This window comes from Grampus griseus, assembly GCF_964374135.1.
Source record: "Grampus griseus genome assembly, chromosome: 6".
NCBI classification, from domain to species: domain Eukaryota; kingdom Metazoa; phylum Chordata; class Mammalia; order Artiodactyla; family Delphinidae; genus Grampus; species Grampus griseus.
In genome coordinates this window covers 35,590,284-35,607,204 of record NC_139000.1, presented here as the reverse complement: position 1 = coordinate 35,607,204, position 16,921 = coordinate 35,590,284, and the positions used below count along the sequence as shown (strand labels likewise).

The 16,921-nt window shown below is 49.6% G+C and overlaps 1 protein-coding gene across 8 annotated transcripts in view; it reads right to left on the bottom strand.

The window, feature by feature from the left end:
- The window catches only part of PAX5 (paired box 5), a gene marked incomplete at both ends in the record, with an annotated part of 184,414 nt that overhangs the window by 118,276 nt on the left and 49,217 nt on the right, over window positions 1-16,921 (bottom strand). For all 8 annotated transcript variants that reach the window (XM_082657339.1, XM_082657341.1, XM_082657342.1 and 5 more), the window contains one exon: window positions 2,347-2,522. In XM_082657339.1, coding sequence (XP_082513465.1) covers window positions 2,347-2,522 — 176 coding nt within the window. The remainder of the gene's footprint in view (window positions 1-2,346; window positions 2,523-16,921) is intronic.

Sequence of the window (16,921 nt, the reverse complement as noted above, 5' to 3'; positions counted from 1 at the left end):
TTCATACTGCCCTCCCTGCCCTGGGTGCCGGCACCGTGCCAGGCTCACAGCCAGCATGTAAGAAATATGCGGGATAAATGAGCATCTGAGCATCTGAGCAAGTGAGTGAATGGATACCTGGATGGACTCCTGTCACATACGAAGCCCTATAGTCTGCCCAGGCTTCCAGGGCCTTCCACGCTGGATGAACTATGATTAGACTCTGAGTTTCCATGAGAATCACATGAAACACACGGAAACCCAATCCCTAACACCTGATGTCTGAATTAAGTAAATAAGGGCTTAATAGAAATGCCAGAGGTTTTGTGCAGAGGTATGGCCCTCGCTTGCTGGGTGACCTGAGACAAACCCTATCCTTTCTCTGGACCTCTAGAAAATGAGGGGGTTGATAGCTTGCTTCTTTAGTCCCTGCTGGCTCTAAAATTCTGTAATATTGTCAAAGGTTTGCAGGTAACTTTTCTCCCAGATTCTGGAGGGAAATGTAGGCCTCATCCAAGGAAGGTTCCGGGTTGAGTTTCTTTTCTTTCTCCTCCTGGGTCAGATGGAATGTGGCTTCGGCCATCTCTCCGAAGGGCTCTGAGTGGGAGAGGCTGCCTGTGATGGAAACAGACTCCCTGAAGCCCAGGAACTAGAGCGTGTGAGATCAGCTCTTACCAGCACATATGACTATGTCATTCCCAGAGGAGGTGTCACTCAACTTGCAGGAGAAAGACTGAAATCCTGAGCACAGTCTACGAGACCAGGCCCAGCTCCCCAAAATCTCCTCCCACCCTCCCCAGCCCATTCCCTGAAGCCCAGCCGCACTTTCTTTCCATTCCTCACTCCTGCCACACTCCCCCTGACCTCAGGATCTTTGCACTCGCTATTCCCTCTGCCAGGCACGTTCTCCCCACCGCATCCCTTCGGGGCTCAGCATAAGCCATTGTGGCCTCCAGGCTGGCTCAGCATCTGCTTTATACCTTTAGAGCACCTCAGACATCCCCTCCTCAGCGCCTAGTACATCTGTAATCCGTGACCCTTTGAGTAATCCTTCTTTATTGTGATCCTTCTACACGTCTGTAGGCTCCCTGAGGGCAGGTCCAAGCCTGTCTTGTTCACTCATGTACCTAGTGACTGGCTCCGTGCCTTGCACATAATAAACACTCATCAGTGTTTGTTAAGTGAATACATGACTTGCTGGGTGGCCTTAGACAAGTCTCTTTACCTCTCTGGGCCTCAGTTTCCCCATCTGAAAACAAAGTAGCTAGATGGTCTGTGAGAGCCCTCATAGGAACTGCACAGAGACAGCCAGACTATCATAGGATGGTGGTCCCTGAGGCCTTGCTCACTCCTCCCCGTCCAAGGTCCCCTCCAGTACCTATTCTCTCCACAGGAGCCTGTGCTGCAGCCTATACTGTTTTGAGTGGCTCTTTGGGAAAACTTCAGAAGCATCATCTAATTAGCCTGTAGAGGAAGCTCAGCAGGCCAGTCCTCCCCACCAGGACCAGCCAGCAAGTGCTGGGGAAAGTTACTACTCACAGGCCTCTGTGACCCACCCACCAGGTGGGAGCTCTCGGCAGGCAGGAGCCAAGTCTGAGCCGCCCGTGCCTGCGAGGTATACAGCCCAAAGCCTGTCACAGACGGGGCATCAGGAAACAGTCTCCTGAATCGAATCTGGTACTGGGGGGACCTTATCCAGGCCCCAAGAGCCTCTCACTGGGCAGAGCCTTTCTGATGTCATCTCTGCAGCCACAGGCAGTGACTGCTTCTCGGCCCAGGTTAGAGCAGGGAGCAGCTCAGCAAGGGATCATCCTGCTTCCTTCCCTCTCTTGCAAATGACCCAGCTGCGAGTTTGTCCAATGAGACACTTCCTTATTTCCAGACTCTTGGATTCAGTTCTAAAAGCATGACAGGACAACGTGACGAGAAGGCTGACAGTAGGGGACACACCAGTGTCATCATAACCTGGTTTATGGCCAGACGGTGCTTACATATTTCCACCTGCACCCTGACTGACAGGATAATGACCCAAGACCACCTCAAGTGGCCCAGAAGATCATTACACCACCCTGTGCAAAGAGCCCTGGGAAAAGACACCACCCCACAGCAGTTGGCAGAGCAGCCAGACACGGCACAACCCCCCGCCGGCCAGAGAGAGGAGGCACCAGGGCAAGCAATTGAAGAAGCCCCAGACACACGCTCCAGACCTCGTGGGATGCTGCCACTGGCCAGGTGTGGCGGAGAACGAGAAACCCGGCTCTGAGTAGAAGCTGGCACTCTCACCCACTCCCCACTGAATGCCTTTGGGTGGGTCACCCAGGCCTGCGTGAGGGTGGCAGGTGTGGAGGCAGCGAGTCGGGGGCATACCTGCTCGGGCTTGATGGGCTCTGCAGTGGTGAAGATGTCCGAGTAGTGCTGCCTCTCAAACACGCGGTCCAGCACCTCCAGCTGCTGCTGCGTGAACAGGTCTCCCCGCATCTGCTTCCGGAGGAAATCTCTGCCCGTCAGCGAGTGACCGTTCGGCACAGGAGACTCCTGAATACCTTTGATGAGCATGAGAGAGGAGGGGTGAGTGCAGGTCACGCAAGCTGCTGGGGAAGACATGTCAGACCCTGGATTGGGAAGAGGGCCTGAGAGACCCACGAGCCCAGCTCCTCCCCTGATGAGAGAGGAAACAAACAGGGGCTCAGACGCGGGGGTCTTTGGCCAAGGTTGCCCTGCTGGTTAGGCCAGAGCCAGCTTCCCACGGTCACAGGCCGGGCCCTGCATGAAGCATGTGTCATTGTATCTAATTCTCACAATGAACCCTATGTAGATGGCATTATTTCCCCCATTTTTCAGATAAGAAAGTTGAGGCCTAGAGAGATTAACTGATTTGCCTGAGGACTGGAGCCTGGGTTGACTCAGAGGCTTAACCACCAGGTGCTACTGCCTCTCCTGCTCTGAAGATCCCCTTGGAGGTATAGTTTGGTCCCAGAGCTGACGCCCTTCCCCAGGACAACTGCCACCACATCATGTGACCAGCCAACAAAACACTGTGTTAGGAAGGCTGCAAGGAAACAGATGCTCTCACACAATTCTGATGGGAGTCTACCGGTCACACACCCGTGATGGACCATTTGATAAAATCTATCAAGATCACAAATGCAAGTTCCCTTTGACAGAGCAATTGTACCTCTGGGAAATTGTTTTACAGTTAGACTTACACATATGGGAAGTAATATATATGCAAGGTTCTAGTAGCAAAAGACTGGAAACAACCCAAGAGTTTATTTGTAGGAGCTGGTTAAATAAGTTATGGTATGCTCACACAGTAGAATACTGTATGGCAACAAAAAGGAAAGAGGATTCCATCTGTGAATTGATATGGAAAGATCTTCAAGATTCATCGTTAAATGAAAAATAAATAAACAAGATGCAGCACAGCATGTATAATATACAACGTTTTGGGCTTCCCTGGTGGTGCAGTGGTTAAGAATCCGCCTGCTAATGCAGGGGACATGGGTTCGAGCCCTGGTCCCGGAAGATCCCACATGCCGCGGAGCAACTAAGCTCATGTGCCACAACTACTGAGCCTGTGCTCTAGAGTCTGCGAGCCACAACTACTGAGCCTGTGTGCTGCAACTACTGAAGCCCGTGCGCCCTAGAGCCCGTGCTCCGCAACAAGAGAAGCCATGGCAATGAGAAGGCCATGCACCGCAACAAAGAGTAGCCCGCGCGCAGCAATGAAGACCCAACACAGCCAAAAATAAGTAAATAAAATAAATAAATATATCAAAAAATATATATACAACGTTTTGTGTAAAAAAGGAAGAAAATAAGACTTTACACACATTGTGTGTGTGTGTGTGTGTGTGTGTGTATACACACACACACACACACACACACACACACACATATATGGCTCTGGAAGGCAGCACGAGAAACATTTAGAGTGGTTACCCATTCAGGGAGGTAGGAGCTAAATGGATGGAGGCAAAGGGGAGGGAGACTTTTCAAAGCATGCTTGTTTTGTTTTGTTTCGTTACAGAACTTTAAATATATTGCCTATTCAACAAAATGTAAATTACTAAGAAAGCACAGGATTAAGTTCTCTATGGGTTCTGTATTGTTAGCTCTTCACTGTGATGATGCCTACATTTCAAAGAAAATACTACGAATTATCAATTAAAAATTAAACGGTTGAAATATCTTTCGTGAGCTTTGGGCTTGAACCATTCAAAATGAGAGAAAACAAGGAGGATGAAAGAGTCCAGTGAGGAAATGGCCTGCAGGGCCATCATTCCCCAGGGCCCTCTGGGACCGAGTTGCTCGTGCAGGGCTGCCCAGAGACACTGCTGGAAGCCAGGCCCGGAGGTGAGGCCTGCCTTTGCCATTGGGAAGCCCCCGTGGGAAACCAGCGTGTGTCAGATCTCTCCCCGGCAGGTGCCCTTACCCAAGGCCTTGCCCAATCCCCCTTCCACCCCCCACCCTGCCAGTCCACTGCCACCCTAGGCTTAATCCATCATGTCAAAACCCCACCCATGTGAGGAAGGAAGTTGAACCAAGGAGCTGGAAGCAGCGGGATATTGTGTCCCTGAGACACTGCCCCAGGTTGGTGTTTCCCCAACTGTCCTACCCAGGACAACTGCAACACAGGCTCTGACATTTGAACAAAGACACCAGCTTTGGGTATTCACATGAGTGCTGGCCTTTCAGAGTCCCCTGTGGCGGCTGAAAGCTCAGAGCACCTCAGCATCCTCGACAGGAAGGGCCTTTAGAGGTGGCTTGGGACGCCCCTGAGAAAATGGATCCCAGATCAATTTTGACCCAAGAGGATACCTAAGCTTGGCTGTAGACTGAATGACCAGACACCCCAATGTGTGGGCCAAGGAGGGAGCAGGTCTCTCTGATTGATGTCCCCCGGTCTAAAGCCTGAGGCCCTCCCCTGGAAGCCTGTGACACTGGCCTTCCACGAGACAGGTCCCTGCTCCTGCCCACGGGACATCATCCTCAGAGACCCCTCTTTCGTCACGGCCTATATCCATGGGGATCATTCCCACAAGGGCACCAAGACTAGCAGGATGTGGGAGCTCATGGCCCAGCCTGTGTCTGCCCAGCAGTGTTCTCCCATTGGCTGGCATCCACCAAGTAGCCCATGCGTGCACAGGCACACACACACACACACACACACACACACACACACACACACACACACACACACACACACACACACACACACACACACACACAGGAAGGAGGCTCAGCTGGCTCCTCCTCGGCTATTGCTCTGGCCACTTATCCTGGCCCCAGTCACTCTTGCCAAAGCTTGACCTTGGCCTGGGTCCCCAGTGCTCCCACTGAGTCTCTCCCTGTCAGAGAGACCACGTCCACTTTAGGAGACTTTTCCCTGGTCACCAACTTCACTTATAGTCCCCAGCCGCCATCCTACCAGCCAGACCCTATTAAAGGCTCCTTCCTATCTGCCAGCTCCTGACGTCTCCTGCCAAGGCTTCTCCCTGCTGAGCCCCCTTGGGCAGTGCCCACCTCTTCCCTCCCACTCAGGCTGCCCCCCTCAGACACTCCACATCTCTGCCCCTGGAGGAGGCCTCTCCCTGGCAGCCAGCCGGTCCTCACGCTGATATCCTCTCCCATGGGCTTCACAGGCTGGGCTCTGTGCACAGCTCAGAGCTCTGGAAAGGCAGAGCTGTACCTCCACTGAGGAAGCTCTGAGGAGATGGCTTGGCTGAGGGCTCCTGTGGGCAAGGTCACTGTCCGGTCACCAGGGAGACCCTGGCACAGAGTTAAGGCTCAGGGCACATGCTGACTCAAGTGCATGCACTGGGGGTCCTTGGAGGACCAGCGCCCCCCCAGGACACCGCGCATTCTTCAGCACAGGCAGCCGCGCTGGGGCCTGCTCTGAGTCTCCCAGAAGGAAGGCTCACCGCGTCCCACTCTGGCCTTCCGACAGTCAGCCACAGGACCATGGGCGGAGCCCGGGAGAGCGTCCAGGCTGTCTTGGTGACCCAGAGACTCGGAATGGAGGACTGTGAGCTGGGAAGAGGCACCTCTCCAGGCATTCGGCCCAATCCTGACCCCTCTGACTGCTCCCGCCTGCCAGCACCTGCACCTGCTTTCTCTCCTCAGGAAGGAGGTGAAGTCTACCGGCCACTTTGCACAGAAAGTCTGTCATTTCCTTAAGAAGGCCTGGGGCACTCCTAAATATACGATCATTTATTCATTCATTTAACAGATATTGATAAAGAGTTTACTCTGCACCAGGTAATATTTTTAAAAAACCAAACACAAAACAGAGGATACACCGATGACCAAGACAGGCCCCTCTTTGCAAACTAGAAAGGGCAGCCCACTTTAGTCAAGTGCTCACACAAACAGATATGATTACAAACTGTGATAAGTAGGAAAAGTGCCTAGAAATATATTCAAATGGCCATGTGTAATGACCTCACGGGGAGGAGTCAGGGAAGTCGCCCAAAGCGGAGTCATGCTCGAACTGAGAGCAGAGGACAAGATGTCAGCAGGGCAAAGTGGGGGATGGGATGGAGGGGGTGTGCCAGGCAGAGGAGATGAAAGGGACAGAGGGAGTGGGAAGAAGAGACCCCAGGAGACTCTGGAGAGGCAGGCGGGGGTCCTGTCAGGCAGCCACAGAGGCCACAATAGCCACGGAGGTCATCTGAGCCTCGCTGGGGGGAGGGGGGCCACGGAAGGGGGCTGGGGAGGCAATCGCCCTCCACATTTCTCAGTCCCAGGGCCTGAAATGCTAGTTCCTGTAGATCAGGCTGTGCTTTCTAAGTCCTGCTCCCCAGGTCTGGAAAGACTAGGAACTGGCAAGATGAATTTTACATGTGTGCACATTTGGAGGTGATGCCCAGAGTCAGCCTGTCGGCCACAGGTGATCCACAGAGCCCATATGGAAGGTAAATCACTCCTCATTGGCGTGGGCCCTGTTGCCAGGACGAACACTAATCATGCGCACACATGCCGCCTCCTCCAGGGTGTCTTCCTTCATGCCTCAGTCACTGCTCCATCTGACCACTTTCTCCCTCATCTTAGGAGTCAAGCCCCTGGGCCCTTCACTCTCACATAGCACTATCAGCTACCTTGGGGAGAAACACCACAATTAATTCATCTCTGTCTCCTCCACAGAGAACATCTGTGGAATAAACAAATTAGTAATACCACCTTCACTCCGCAGGTCTGGCCTGTAAAAGTCACAGTCCTTCCATTTGACCCATTCATTCATTCATTGGTTCATTCTTCTCTCAACCAACCTTAGAGAGCAGGCGCTGGGCTAACGCTGGGCACAGAGTGATGAGCTGGCCCAGCCCTGTCCTCGTGGAGTTACATCCAGTGGAAGAGGCAAATGTTAACTGAAAAATAATCAGACTAGTAAAGGTGCAAGTGTCAACCAAGACAAATATTCTGACAAAAAGGCTCATGGTTCTCAAAGGCCAGGGACATGGCTGACCCATCTCTGGGTACGGCAGACAGTGGGTGAGCATGAGTGAAACAGATTACATGCAAAGAGATGGCTACAAAAGTGAACACCAGAAAATCACACCCTGCACAAGGACAGGTCTGAAGCTCCAGGCCTCCAATGGACGCTTCCATAGCGTTTCTCATCCACAAAGGTGCTGCCTCACTTCAATGGAGAATGTGATCTTGGAGACAGGCTCCAGAAGCATTCGGACCCATTGTATTCCAGGGAGAAAAATCTGAACTCACAATGTGAATGGTATGTTTAAATATATGGACAGACATGGGCAAAAGTACAAAGGTATACAGGGGGCATGGTATCTTTAAATCTTTTTTTCTACTCCAAATCAAATAATATGTAATAGACCCAGTGCTGGGCTTAGTCAACCATGGCTCGTAGAATTAACATTCTGGAAGCTAGCTTCAGGGGAGCAAGGGGCAGGAAGCTCCATCTCGGGGAGCAGAGAAATGCTGGCTTTAAATTTCAGGTTAAACCAATGTTATTCACAACCTGGCTTTGAAGCTAAAGGCTTTACACAATCGGGTCTGGTCACACAAAGAGGGAGGAAGCAAAATAGCCTCAGATTCCCATCTGTCAAGAGAAAGCTGTCTCCTGTGTGTCTTAAAAGATCATAAACCCATTGCGTTTTCTTCAGAGCACAGCAGATTCAGGGGCTTTGCATTTTTCTTGGAGGGTTCTGGTTTGTTTCTTTAAAAATCATCATGTACCTTATGTCTGCAGATGCTCCCTGGGAAGAAAGAAAATAAAAACAAACAGGAATCTCCATAATTCCTTCTGGCATCATGGCCTTTGGGATGCAGCCCCAGCTGGTGGCTCCAGAGCCCAGGAAAGGAGGCTGGAGCTACTGGGTCAGTCTCTGGCCTTTCTCAGAGTCCCATTTCCCTGCAGAGCCCAGCCCAAGCCAGAGCCCTGACACAGCCTCCTTTATCCTCACAGTTGCTCCTCAGCATGGCAGGGCAGTGGCAGGGCCCAGTGGGAAAAGGGTTGGGAGCCAGCAGACCTGGGTTCTAGCCCCAGCTCTGCCCTTACTTGCTGTGTGAGCCCAGACAGGTTCCTCTCCCTCTCTGGGCCTCACATGCCCCATCAATAAACTAAGGAGGCTGCGTCAGTTGTTTCTAACCATTTTCTCCTCCAAAAGCCACCGGGATTTTGTCAACTAAATAGTATTAAATGAGCATTAACCTATTTTTCCATTTTGGTTGTTTGTGCAGTCTTTGTAGGGGACACCCCCCAATATTCATTCTACCCCTAAATGATGGCCAAACCTACCCAGGAGATCCCATTCTCTTTGCTAATACTTACTTTAAGAATGGACATGTGAGGAGAGGGGGTCCTTGGGGGGGCTTCTAGGAGAAAGTCAGAGACAGGAGAAATCTTTTTTTCTTCACTGGGCTGCATTCACCCTTAATCTTTTTGAAATCGTGAAAATAACTCCCGTGCCCCACCCTTACCCCAGGCTCTGAGGTCTTCTCCCGGTCTGGCTTGCAGTGCTCCACGGAGGCTGACTTCCAGCCAGTTTGCTGCTTCTGGACTCTGGCACCCACCATGCTCATAGCCCTGCCTCCCCCAATGAAGACAGGGACAGAGCCAGGTCTTGGTGGGTCATCTGCCACAGGAGTCTAGAGCCAGGGAGGTTGGGAACATTGAACTGGTGTGACCTGGGGCATTCCCAGCTAGGGTCAGGTGAGTCCAGGGAGCTTGGGATTGGTCTTCTCAGATGGCTGCCATGGCTAATTCTTAAAGCAATCCATAAAGCAGAGACCAACCAAATTCAGACCATGCTAACTTGCGGCTTTAAGAAATTGTTTCTGATGCAATGGAAGCTTGCTGAGGGCAGTAGTGGCGCCAGAATTTTCTCCATAGGAGGTGATAGGCATGACTATGGGTTACAAAAGGGGGGGGGTGAGGGTGGACAGGGTACTTGTTCTGGGGCTACATCAGCAAAATGCCCTGCATACCACTGAAAGTGAGAGAGCATCATCTGTCCCTAGCTAAGAATATAGGGGTAGTGACAGAGATAATGGGGAACACAGGCTCTCCAAGCCCCAGGATCTCCCACTGGATAGAACACTGCTCCATGCCAGGGCTGAGCCAAGTTATTTTCGCATCCTTAAATTTCATTGATCCTCAGAACATCTGGGTGAGATGTGTATTCTTACCCCATTTTACAGATGAGAAAACTGAGGCTCAGAGAGGATGAGTAACTGAGATCACTCAGGTGGGACTTGGACCTCAGTCTCTTGTCTGCAGATCCAATGCTCTCTCCACTTCCCTTTACTCCTCAGGTCAGCTACTAAGACTAAAGCCCTCTGTTTCCTCATCTGTAAACTGGGAACAATGGTAAGCAGGACCATCTCTAGGGCTTTTATAAGGATTAAATGAGATAATTCCTGTGACACACTTAGCACAAAGTTAGTGTCCAAACACCGTAAGCTATTGTCATCATCATTTACATCAGGAAAACCCTTCCAAGGCTGTCCCATGACAAAGCCCAATCCTCCGAGGCCTCCATGACCTGCCCCTCCAGTCAAGGTCACCCCTCTAATCATCCCCCAACACCATCCCAGTAAGCTACTCCTCATTCCCCAAGTGTCCCTGATGCCACTCCCTGACACCACTGCTCTTTCCATTCCCTCTGCTGACTCATCTTTTACCCCTGCCCATCAAAGCCTCAGCCTCTCTGAAGCACAAGGCTCAATTAATCACCCTGTCTTCTAGGTCTCCTCAGCAAGTTGCATGGGCCACCACTATTATCCTGGATTTCACTCCTCACAACCCACCCTGTGAGGTCCATCCTCTTGGAATCCCCATTTTATTGCTAAAGAAAGTGGAAGAGATAATAAGTAACTTGTTCAAGGTCACAGCAAGGTCACATGGTAGAGCACTTGCACACCTTTTAACACGTCTTAAGAGTCAAGCTGAGCACCGTGATGGATGTGATACAGCATACTAGGGAGGTTCAAATCCTCACTCTGTCTCTTACAAGCCTATGATATTTGAGAAACTTCTTTAACCTCTCTAATCCTCAGTTTTCTCATCCATAAAATGGAACAATACATAATGATACATGGGATCAATGAAAGAACTGAATGAGGATATATGTAAAATGCTTAGCATAGTACCTGGCACGTAGTTAGTACTCAATAAACCTGAGCTGTTTCTAGGATTATCCCAGTCATACCTCGTTTTATTGAGCTTTGCAGATAATTGCATTTTTTACAAATTGAAGGTTTGTGGCAACCCTGCATCAACAAGTCTATTGGTGCCATTTTCCAACAGGATTTGTTCGCTTCGTGTCTCTGTGTCACATTTTGGTCATTCTCATGATAGTTCAAACCCTCTACCAGCAAAAAGATTATGACTCACTGAAGGCTTAGATGACGGTGAGCATTTTTAGCAATAAAGTATTTTTTAATTAAGGTACATACATCATCTTTAGAAATAGTGCTATTGCAGAATTAATAGACTACAGTATAGGGTAAACATAACTTTATATGCACTGGGAAGCCAAAAAATGTGTATGACTCCATTTATTGCGATAGTTGATTTACTGGGGTGGTGTGGAACCAAATCCAAAATTTCTCCAAGGTATGCCTGTATTTCCTCCCCTCCCTGCTAAGAGTATAAGCTCTCTGAGGACAAAGCCCATGTCTGGCTCACCTCAAGCAAGGGAGATGCTAATCAATGTTTGTTGACTGAATGAGTGACCTGGGAAGACTTGAGGGGTTGCAGGTCCGAATGGTTCAAGGGAACTCAGTAATAGGATAGTGTCTGGCGTCATCAGAGAACTCCGGAGAAAACCTTTGGAAGTGACCTCCATTATATCAGTGATCCCGGAGGAGAAAGAGTGAAGCAACTAAGAGTTTATGTTCTACATTCTAAGAAAGTGCTGAGGCAATTCACAAAATTTTAAACAAGAGGATGATAAACTACCAAAATTCAGTTGAGCGCTAAGCTTCCTGGTGACACACACCAAAAGGAAAACACAGCAAGTCTCATAGTGCTCAGAGTCCAACGACAACAACAAAATGCCATTAATTCTTCTACACAAAATAATTCACAGAGCTTCTCTTCTCTGCATGGTGTTTTGAATGATTAGGGTAACTCAGAGATGACTAACAACACAGAGATGGGTCCTGGAGGAGGAAACATCAGAGCCAGACCTCAGATAAGGGGAAGGGACAAGGTGCTGGGATAAGAGGAAAGGATTCCAGGCCCGGACAACTAACTTCAGTTGGCAACATTTCTAGAGCGTCTACGTGAGCCAGGCCCTGTGCTGGGGATCAGGGTGGCAGGGCTGGAAAGGTCCCACGGCAGCCCAGAACCAAACTCGATGTTCCAGGTGATTTTATAAATGCCATCCTAAACCGGGGCAGCACGCTGAGAAAAATCAGAACGGCATGGAGGAAAATTCCATTGGAACGACCATTATTCAGCCATTAGTTTCACTCAATCTTTCTTCTCGGGAAGGAAAACGCAAAATTGTAAAATTGCCGAATACGTTCAGGTTCGACCAGAGTGAATCTGATTGTGCCGTGTGTTACCCGATGAGTCATAGGCTGTCAGTGAGGGAAAGACCCCAAAGGACTGATGATTCTACACTCAGAAACGGCAAAGGGATTTGTTTGGGGCCAGAAGGTAGGTCCAAGGTGAGCTGAGCCTAGGAACACATGAGGCCCCTGATTCCTGTTCCAAGCCTCACGGATCCATTCATTCCTGAGCGGCATGCACCAAACTCCTGCTGAGTGTCTGGCCCAGCACTTGGCACCTGAGCTAAAGAGGTAAGTTCTAACCCCTGTCCTCAAGTGGGGGACACAGACAAGTGAAAAGTTCCAGTGCAGTACGGTAAGCCGCCCCGAGAGCCAAAGGTAGAAGCAAACCTGAGAAGCAGAGGCAGCCGTGGGAACAAAACGGTAGTAGCCACTCCTTATACAGAGCTTACTCTGTGCCAGGCACTATTCTAAGCAACTTATCTGTTTAATCCTCACAACAACCCAGTGATGTCGAGTCTGTTATTGCCCCCTCCCATTTTACAGATGAGGAAACTGAGGCACAGGGAGGCACAGGGAGCACCTTGCCCAAGGTCACACAGCTAAGAGATGGACAAGCTGGGATCCAAACCCAAGCAATCTGGCTCCAGAGACTGCTCCCACCCCTACACTAAACCACTCCACCTAATCCAGACTGGGAGCAGGGGTGATCCAGAAAAGCCCCCTGGAAAAGATGAAGCCCAAGTCTTAGGGATGAGTAGGAAGGAGTTAGCCAAAGAAAGGGGCAGGCAAGAAGTGCACTCCAACCAGAGGGCACAGCACATGCAAAGGTCTGGAGGCACAAAAAAGCCTGGTGCACCAGGGAATGGCTATAAGTCAGTAGGTTTAGAGGGCAGGAACTGGGGGAAGGGGAGGGAGTAAAGTGTGCAAGGCTCTTTCCTCCCCATTTAGCAGCCTGGTACTATTATCTATTATCCAGAGCCTAACATATACTCTGATGTACAAACAGTACAAATACAGTATTGAAGCTCCCATGGTGTTGGTATGAAGAGACGGGATTTCTTTGTGCTTAAATGAATCAAGATGACCTCAAAGAACAGGCAGGAAGGAAGTAATACCTTATGCATTTCCACAGGACAAGTCTGTTCTCTCTAATCCGTACTGTCCAAGTCCATTACCTCGTACAGTAGTACCTAATCACTCCACCTTACAGAGAGATATGCACACTAATTAGGAAGGATGTTAACCACCATAGTGAAAATATTCCAAAGCAAATGAAATATTACTAAGAGCAAAAGGGTGATTTGTTTCTGTGAATTGTGCTTTCAAATGAGATCAAAGAATGCTAAAGGCTTCGTTTTAATTATACCTAGAAGGACTTCTCAGGCATGCATCCCTTTTTCGGCTTTCACGCACACAGCAGTCTCTCCCCATCCCCCACTGTGCAGAAATAAATAAATAAAAGGGTTTAAAATCATATTTACTCTGATATCTTTGCATTACCCCCATTTGAGTTTTTAAATTACTGTCTTTATTTTTTTCTGAGGACAATATAACTACAAAGAAGGTTCATATTTTGAAGTGTATCTATCTGATCACTGCACAAATGTTTTCGGGAGAAATCACTATATTTCTCCAAGATGGGTATGGGTTTTGTCATAGATCAAAGTGAGAGGGAGGAAAAAAAGATAAATCATCAGAGATCCAAAAATACTTTTCATTTGGAGAAGATATCAGGCCATTTCGATGGGGCTGATGGAGTCCCTGTTCTGTCTCCATTACCCAAGGCAGGCAGCCCCAGCCAGGAGCCAACTACCAAGATTATATTGCCCATAAAGATGGTCCCCAATATATATATATATATATATGATCTTCAACCTCTATTGATTGACCAATTTCACAAGCAAAGACTGGTGAAATGAAGCTGAAATGAACATCATGCTTTAACTCATTGAACCTATCAGGCCTGAGTTAATCTCACTGTCCACTGTCTCTGATAGAATTCAATTGATCAATCATGTTTCGGTGATAGTACCATTTCACTGGCTTATTGCTTCTTCATTTCAGAGCTTGACCTGTTAGATATACTTGGACTGGCTTGACTCCTCTTGGATACACAGAGATCAGCCTCTGTCTGCCAACGTGTGTCATCTCCTGTCCCAGCTGAAAAGAACTCAAGAGGCTTTTGTGTAAATCTGTGATGTGTTTTTCCACCAGACATACACACGAGTGGTGGATTTATGATGGCATGGAATTGAAAAAGCACAAATTATAAGAGAGGCTCTTTATTCTGCACGGAAGCACCATCATTCCCTTTTACATAGCTAAATTGATGTGCTTGGGCTCTGTACTCAGCGGTGGCATGTTCTTATAATTGGCAGCTGTATGCGCCCAGACAGAGTAAGGCACATGTGGAAATGGTAACAACAACGACAATAACAATCGCCACTCCTCAAGTATACATTCACGCTGACCTTTCACATTCATCAGCTTCTCTGATTCTCACCATAACCTCAGGAGATGGGCAAGAGATTATCATTCCCATTTACAGACAAGAAAATGGGCTCAGAGAAGGGGAAGCGGCTTGTCCAAGGTCACATAGCAGAGCTATCGGACAGTTGGGCCTGAGAGCACTGGTATCTCAGCTCCTGAGTGCCTCTTACCCGGCTGAGGCCGACCTCCAGGCAATTTCAGAACTGTGGAGTCATTTTGGGTATACCACTCTGTCCCTGACTACCTGGACGAAGGAAATGTCCTCAAAATTCGGTTCACAGAATTTTAGAGCTTACGATGGATTCTAAGATCAGCTGCAGCATCTTCTATAGCTTAGAAACTGAGACCCAGAGGGCAGTAAACAGTTTTCCAAAGTCACCAAGACACTCAGCATCCCAGTCAGGACTCAAACCTGGATCCCAGGCCCTCAGCCCAGGATTCTTCATGTTTTCTCTCAACACCTCCCTTGATTCACGCCAAGCCAATGAGCTCCTATCAACAGAGAACCTCATTCTCCACTCTCAACGTGGCCCAATGTGCTGCTTTGGTTCCTTCATGGCAGTTAATTTAATTTTCCTAACTGCAAGCTAAGATGTTGTGCTTTGGGAAATCAGGGCACAGGGGCTCCACCCGGCTGTCTGCCTGGGGGAGGAGGCTCTTGGAACCACAAAGCTGAGCCCAGCATGCAGGTCTCTGGAAGAGGCCAGGGCAATGACAGTTTGCAAATAAGCCTTGCATCTGCTTAGAGCTGGCAGAGTCTGCAAACACACTAATGGACTTTCCTCTGCCCACAGGGAGCTGGGGAGAAGCAATAAATAAAGTAGGCGCCTCTGGGGGGAGCCATTGCTGAGGCCAGATATGGGGCTTAGATGAAGGGCTTGTTGAGGGTGGGGGAAGGGCTTCTGGGACTCACACTGCATCACGCTGCCCCCCCTCCCCGTACACCTTCCAGTAGCCCCAGACGCTACCTCCCAGATCCTTCAGTCTGTATTCCAAATAGTCGGGCCCTTGTCAATACACTTACAATTCAGTCCAGACACAGAACAGTTGTAGAGGTTGTAGAGGGTTGTAGAGGGTAGAGGCGCTCATGTGGCTGCTGTGGCCACAGAGTAGAGACTCTCTTGGAGGGGGATAAGAAAAGGCCCAGTGGCCAGATGGAGGCCCTCACCCAGGAAAGAGCGCACGGCGGGAATGGCTACCCAGGTTCAGGGGCAGGTCCAGGAGATGATGAAGAGGGGAAGTCTGCCAGGGTTAAGAGACTCACTGGTGGTGGAGGACAGACACACCTCTGAACTTCCCTGTTAGACACTCTGGGCTGCCACCCACTGATGCCCCATCTCACTGAGAGCAAAATCCACAGTGGGTCATGGCTTACAAGACCCTACTGTATCTGGGTCCCCTGGCCTGCAGTCCCACCTTCCTGACCTCCCCTCCTCCCACTTACTCTGCTCTGGCCACATCGGCCTCCTTGCTGTCCCTCAATCATGCCAAGCACACCCCTGCTTCACTCACACCTTGCCATGTGCTGTTCCCTCTCTCTGGAACATTCCTCCCCCAGTATCTGTTTGGCTCCCTCCTCCTTCCCCTAGAGTCTCTGCTCAAATGGCATCTCATCATTATGACCACCCTCCACAAACCAGCATGTACCCTACCCCCGGCCCTGCTTCATTCTCTATCTCCTTACCCAGCTTTGTTTTCCTCCAGAGCACTTAACGACATGCTGTTTATTTTCCTTATTTATTTATTCTCCCTCATTAGAATATCATTCATGAGGGCAGAGGTTTTGTCTGTCTTGTTCATTGCTGTGTCCCTAGCACCAAGAATAACGTCTGGCACATAGTAGGCACAAAATAAACACGTGTAGAATAAACAGGTAAAAGTGGATATTTCATTGAAAGTGAAAAAAAAAGCAAAAACAAAAACAGGTACAAAGGAGACAGCCACTCCTTGGCAGCCTCCCATTGTGAAGGAGTGCTCACTCCCTCCCTGGGGGCATCTGATGAAGAGCCTTTCCATGCTTGGCCTAGGGCTTGGGAGACAGAACTCCCTCAGGGAAAACAAAGGGGGCCGCCAGGCCTTGACCATCACTGAGGCTCCAGTGCCCAGCTCTCAGTCAGGAGCCAGTGAATGGATGAATGACTCCCCAGGGAGGAGGCCCAGCCTTAGAAGAGTTTAAATTGCAAAGATGGTAGTATACCAGGTGCCAGCTCTGGCTCTGCCACTTGCCAGCTGTGTGACCTTACACAGCACATCTCAACTCATCTGTGCAATGGGGTCAATAAATCCTGCCAAGCCTGCAGCACTGGGTCAGAGCAAGCAAGCCAGGGGGACTGCAAATTGAGACAGTATCATCTGCAGGGCAAACATCTCGGGTCAGCCGATGAGGACAGGGAGTGAGAACATGAAAAGGGAAGCCATTTGCCTAATTAAAAAGGACAAGGTGGGGCTTCCCTGGTGGCGC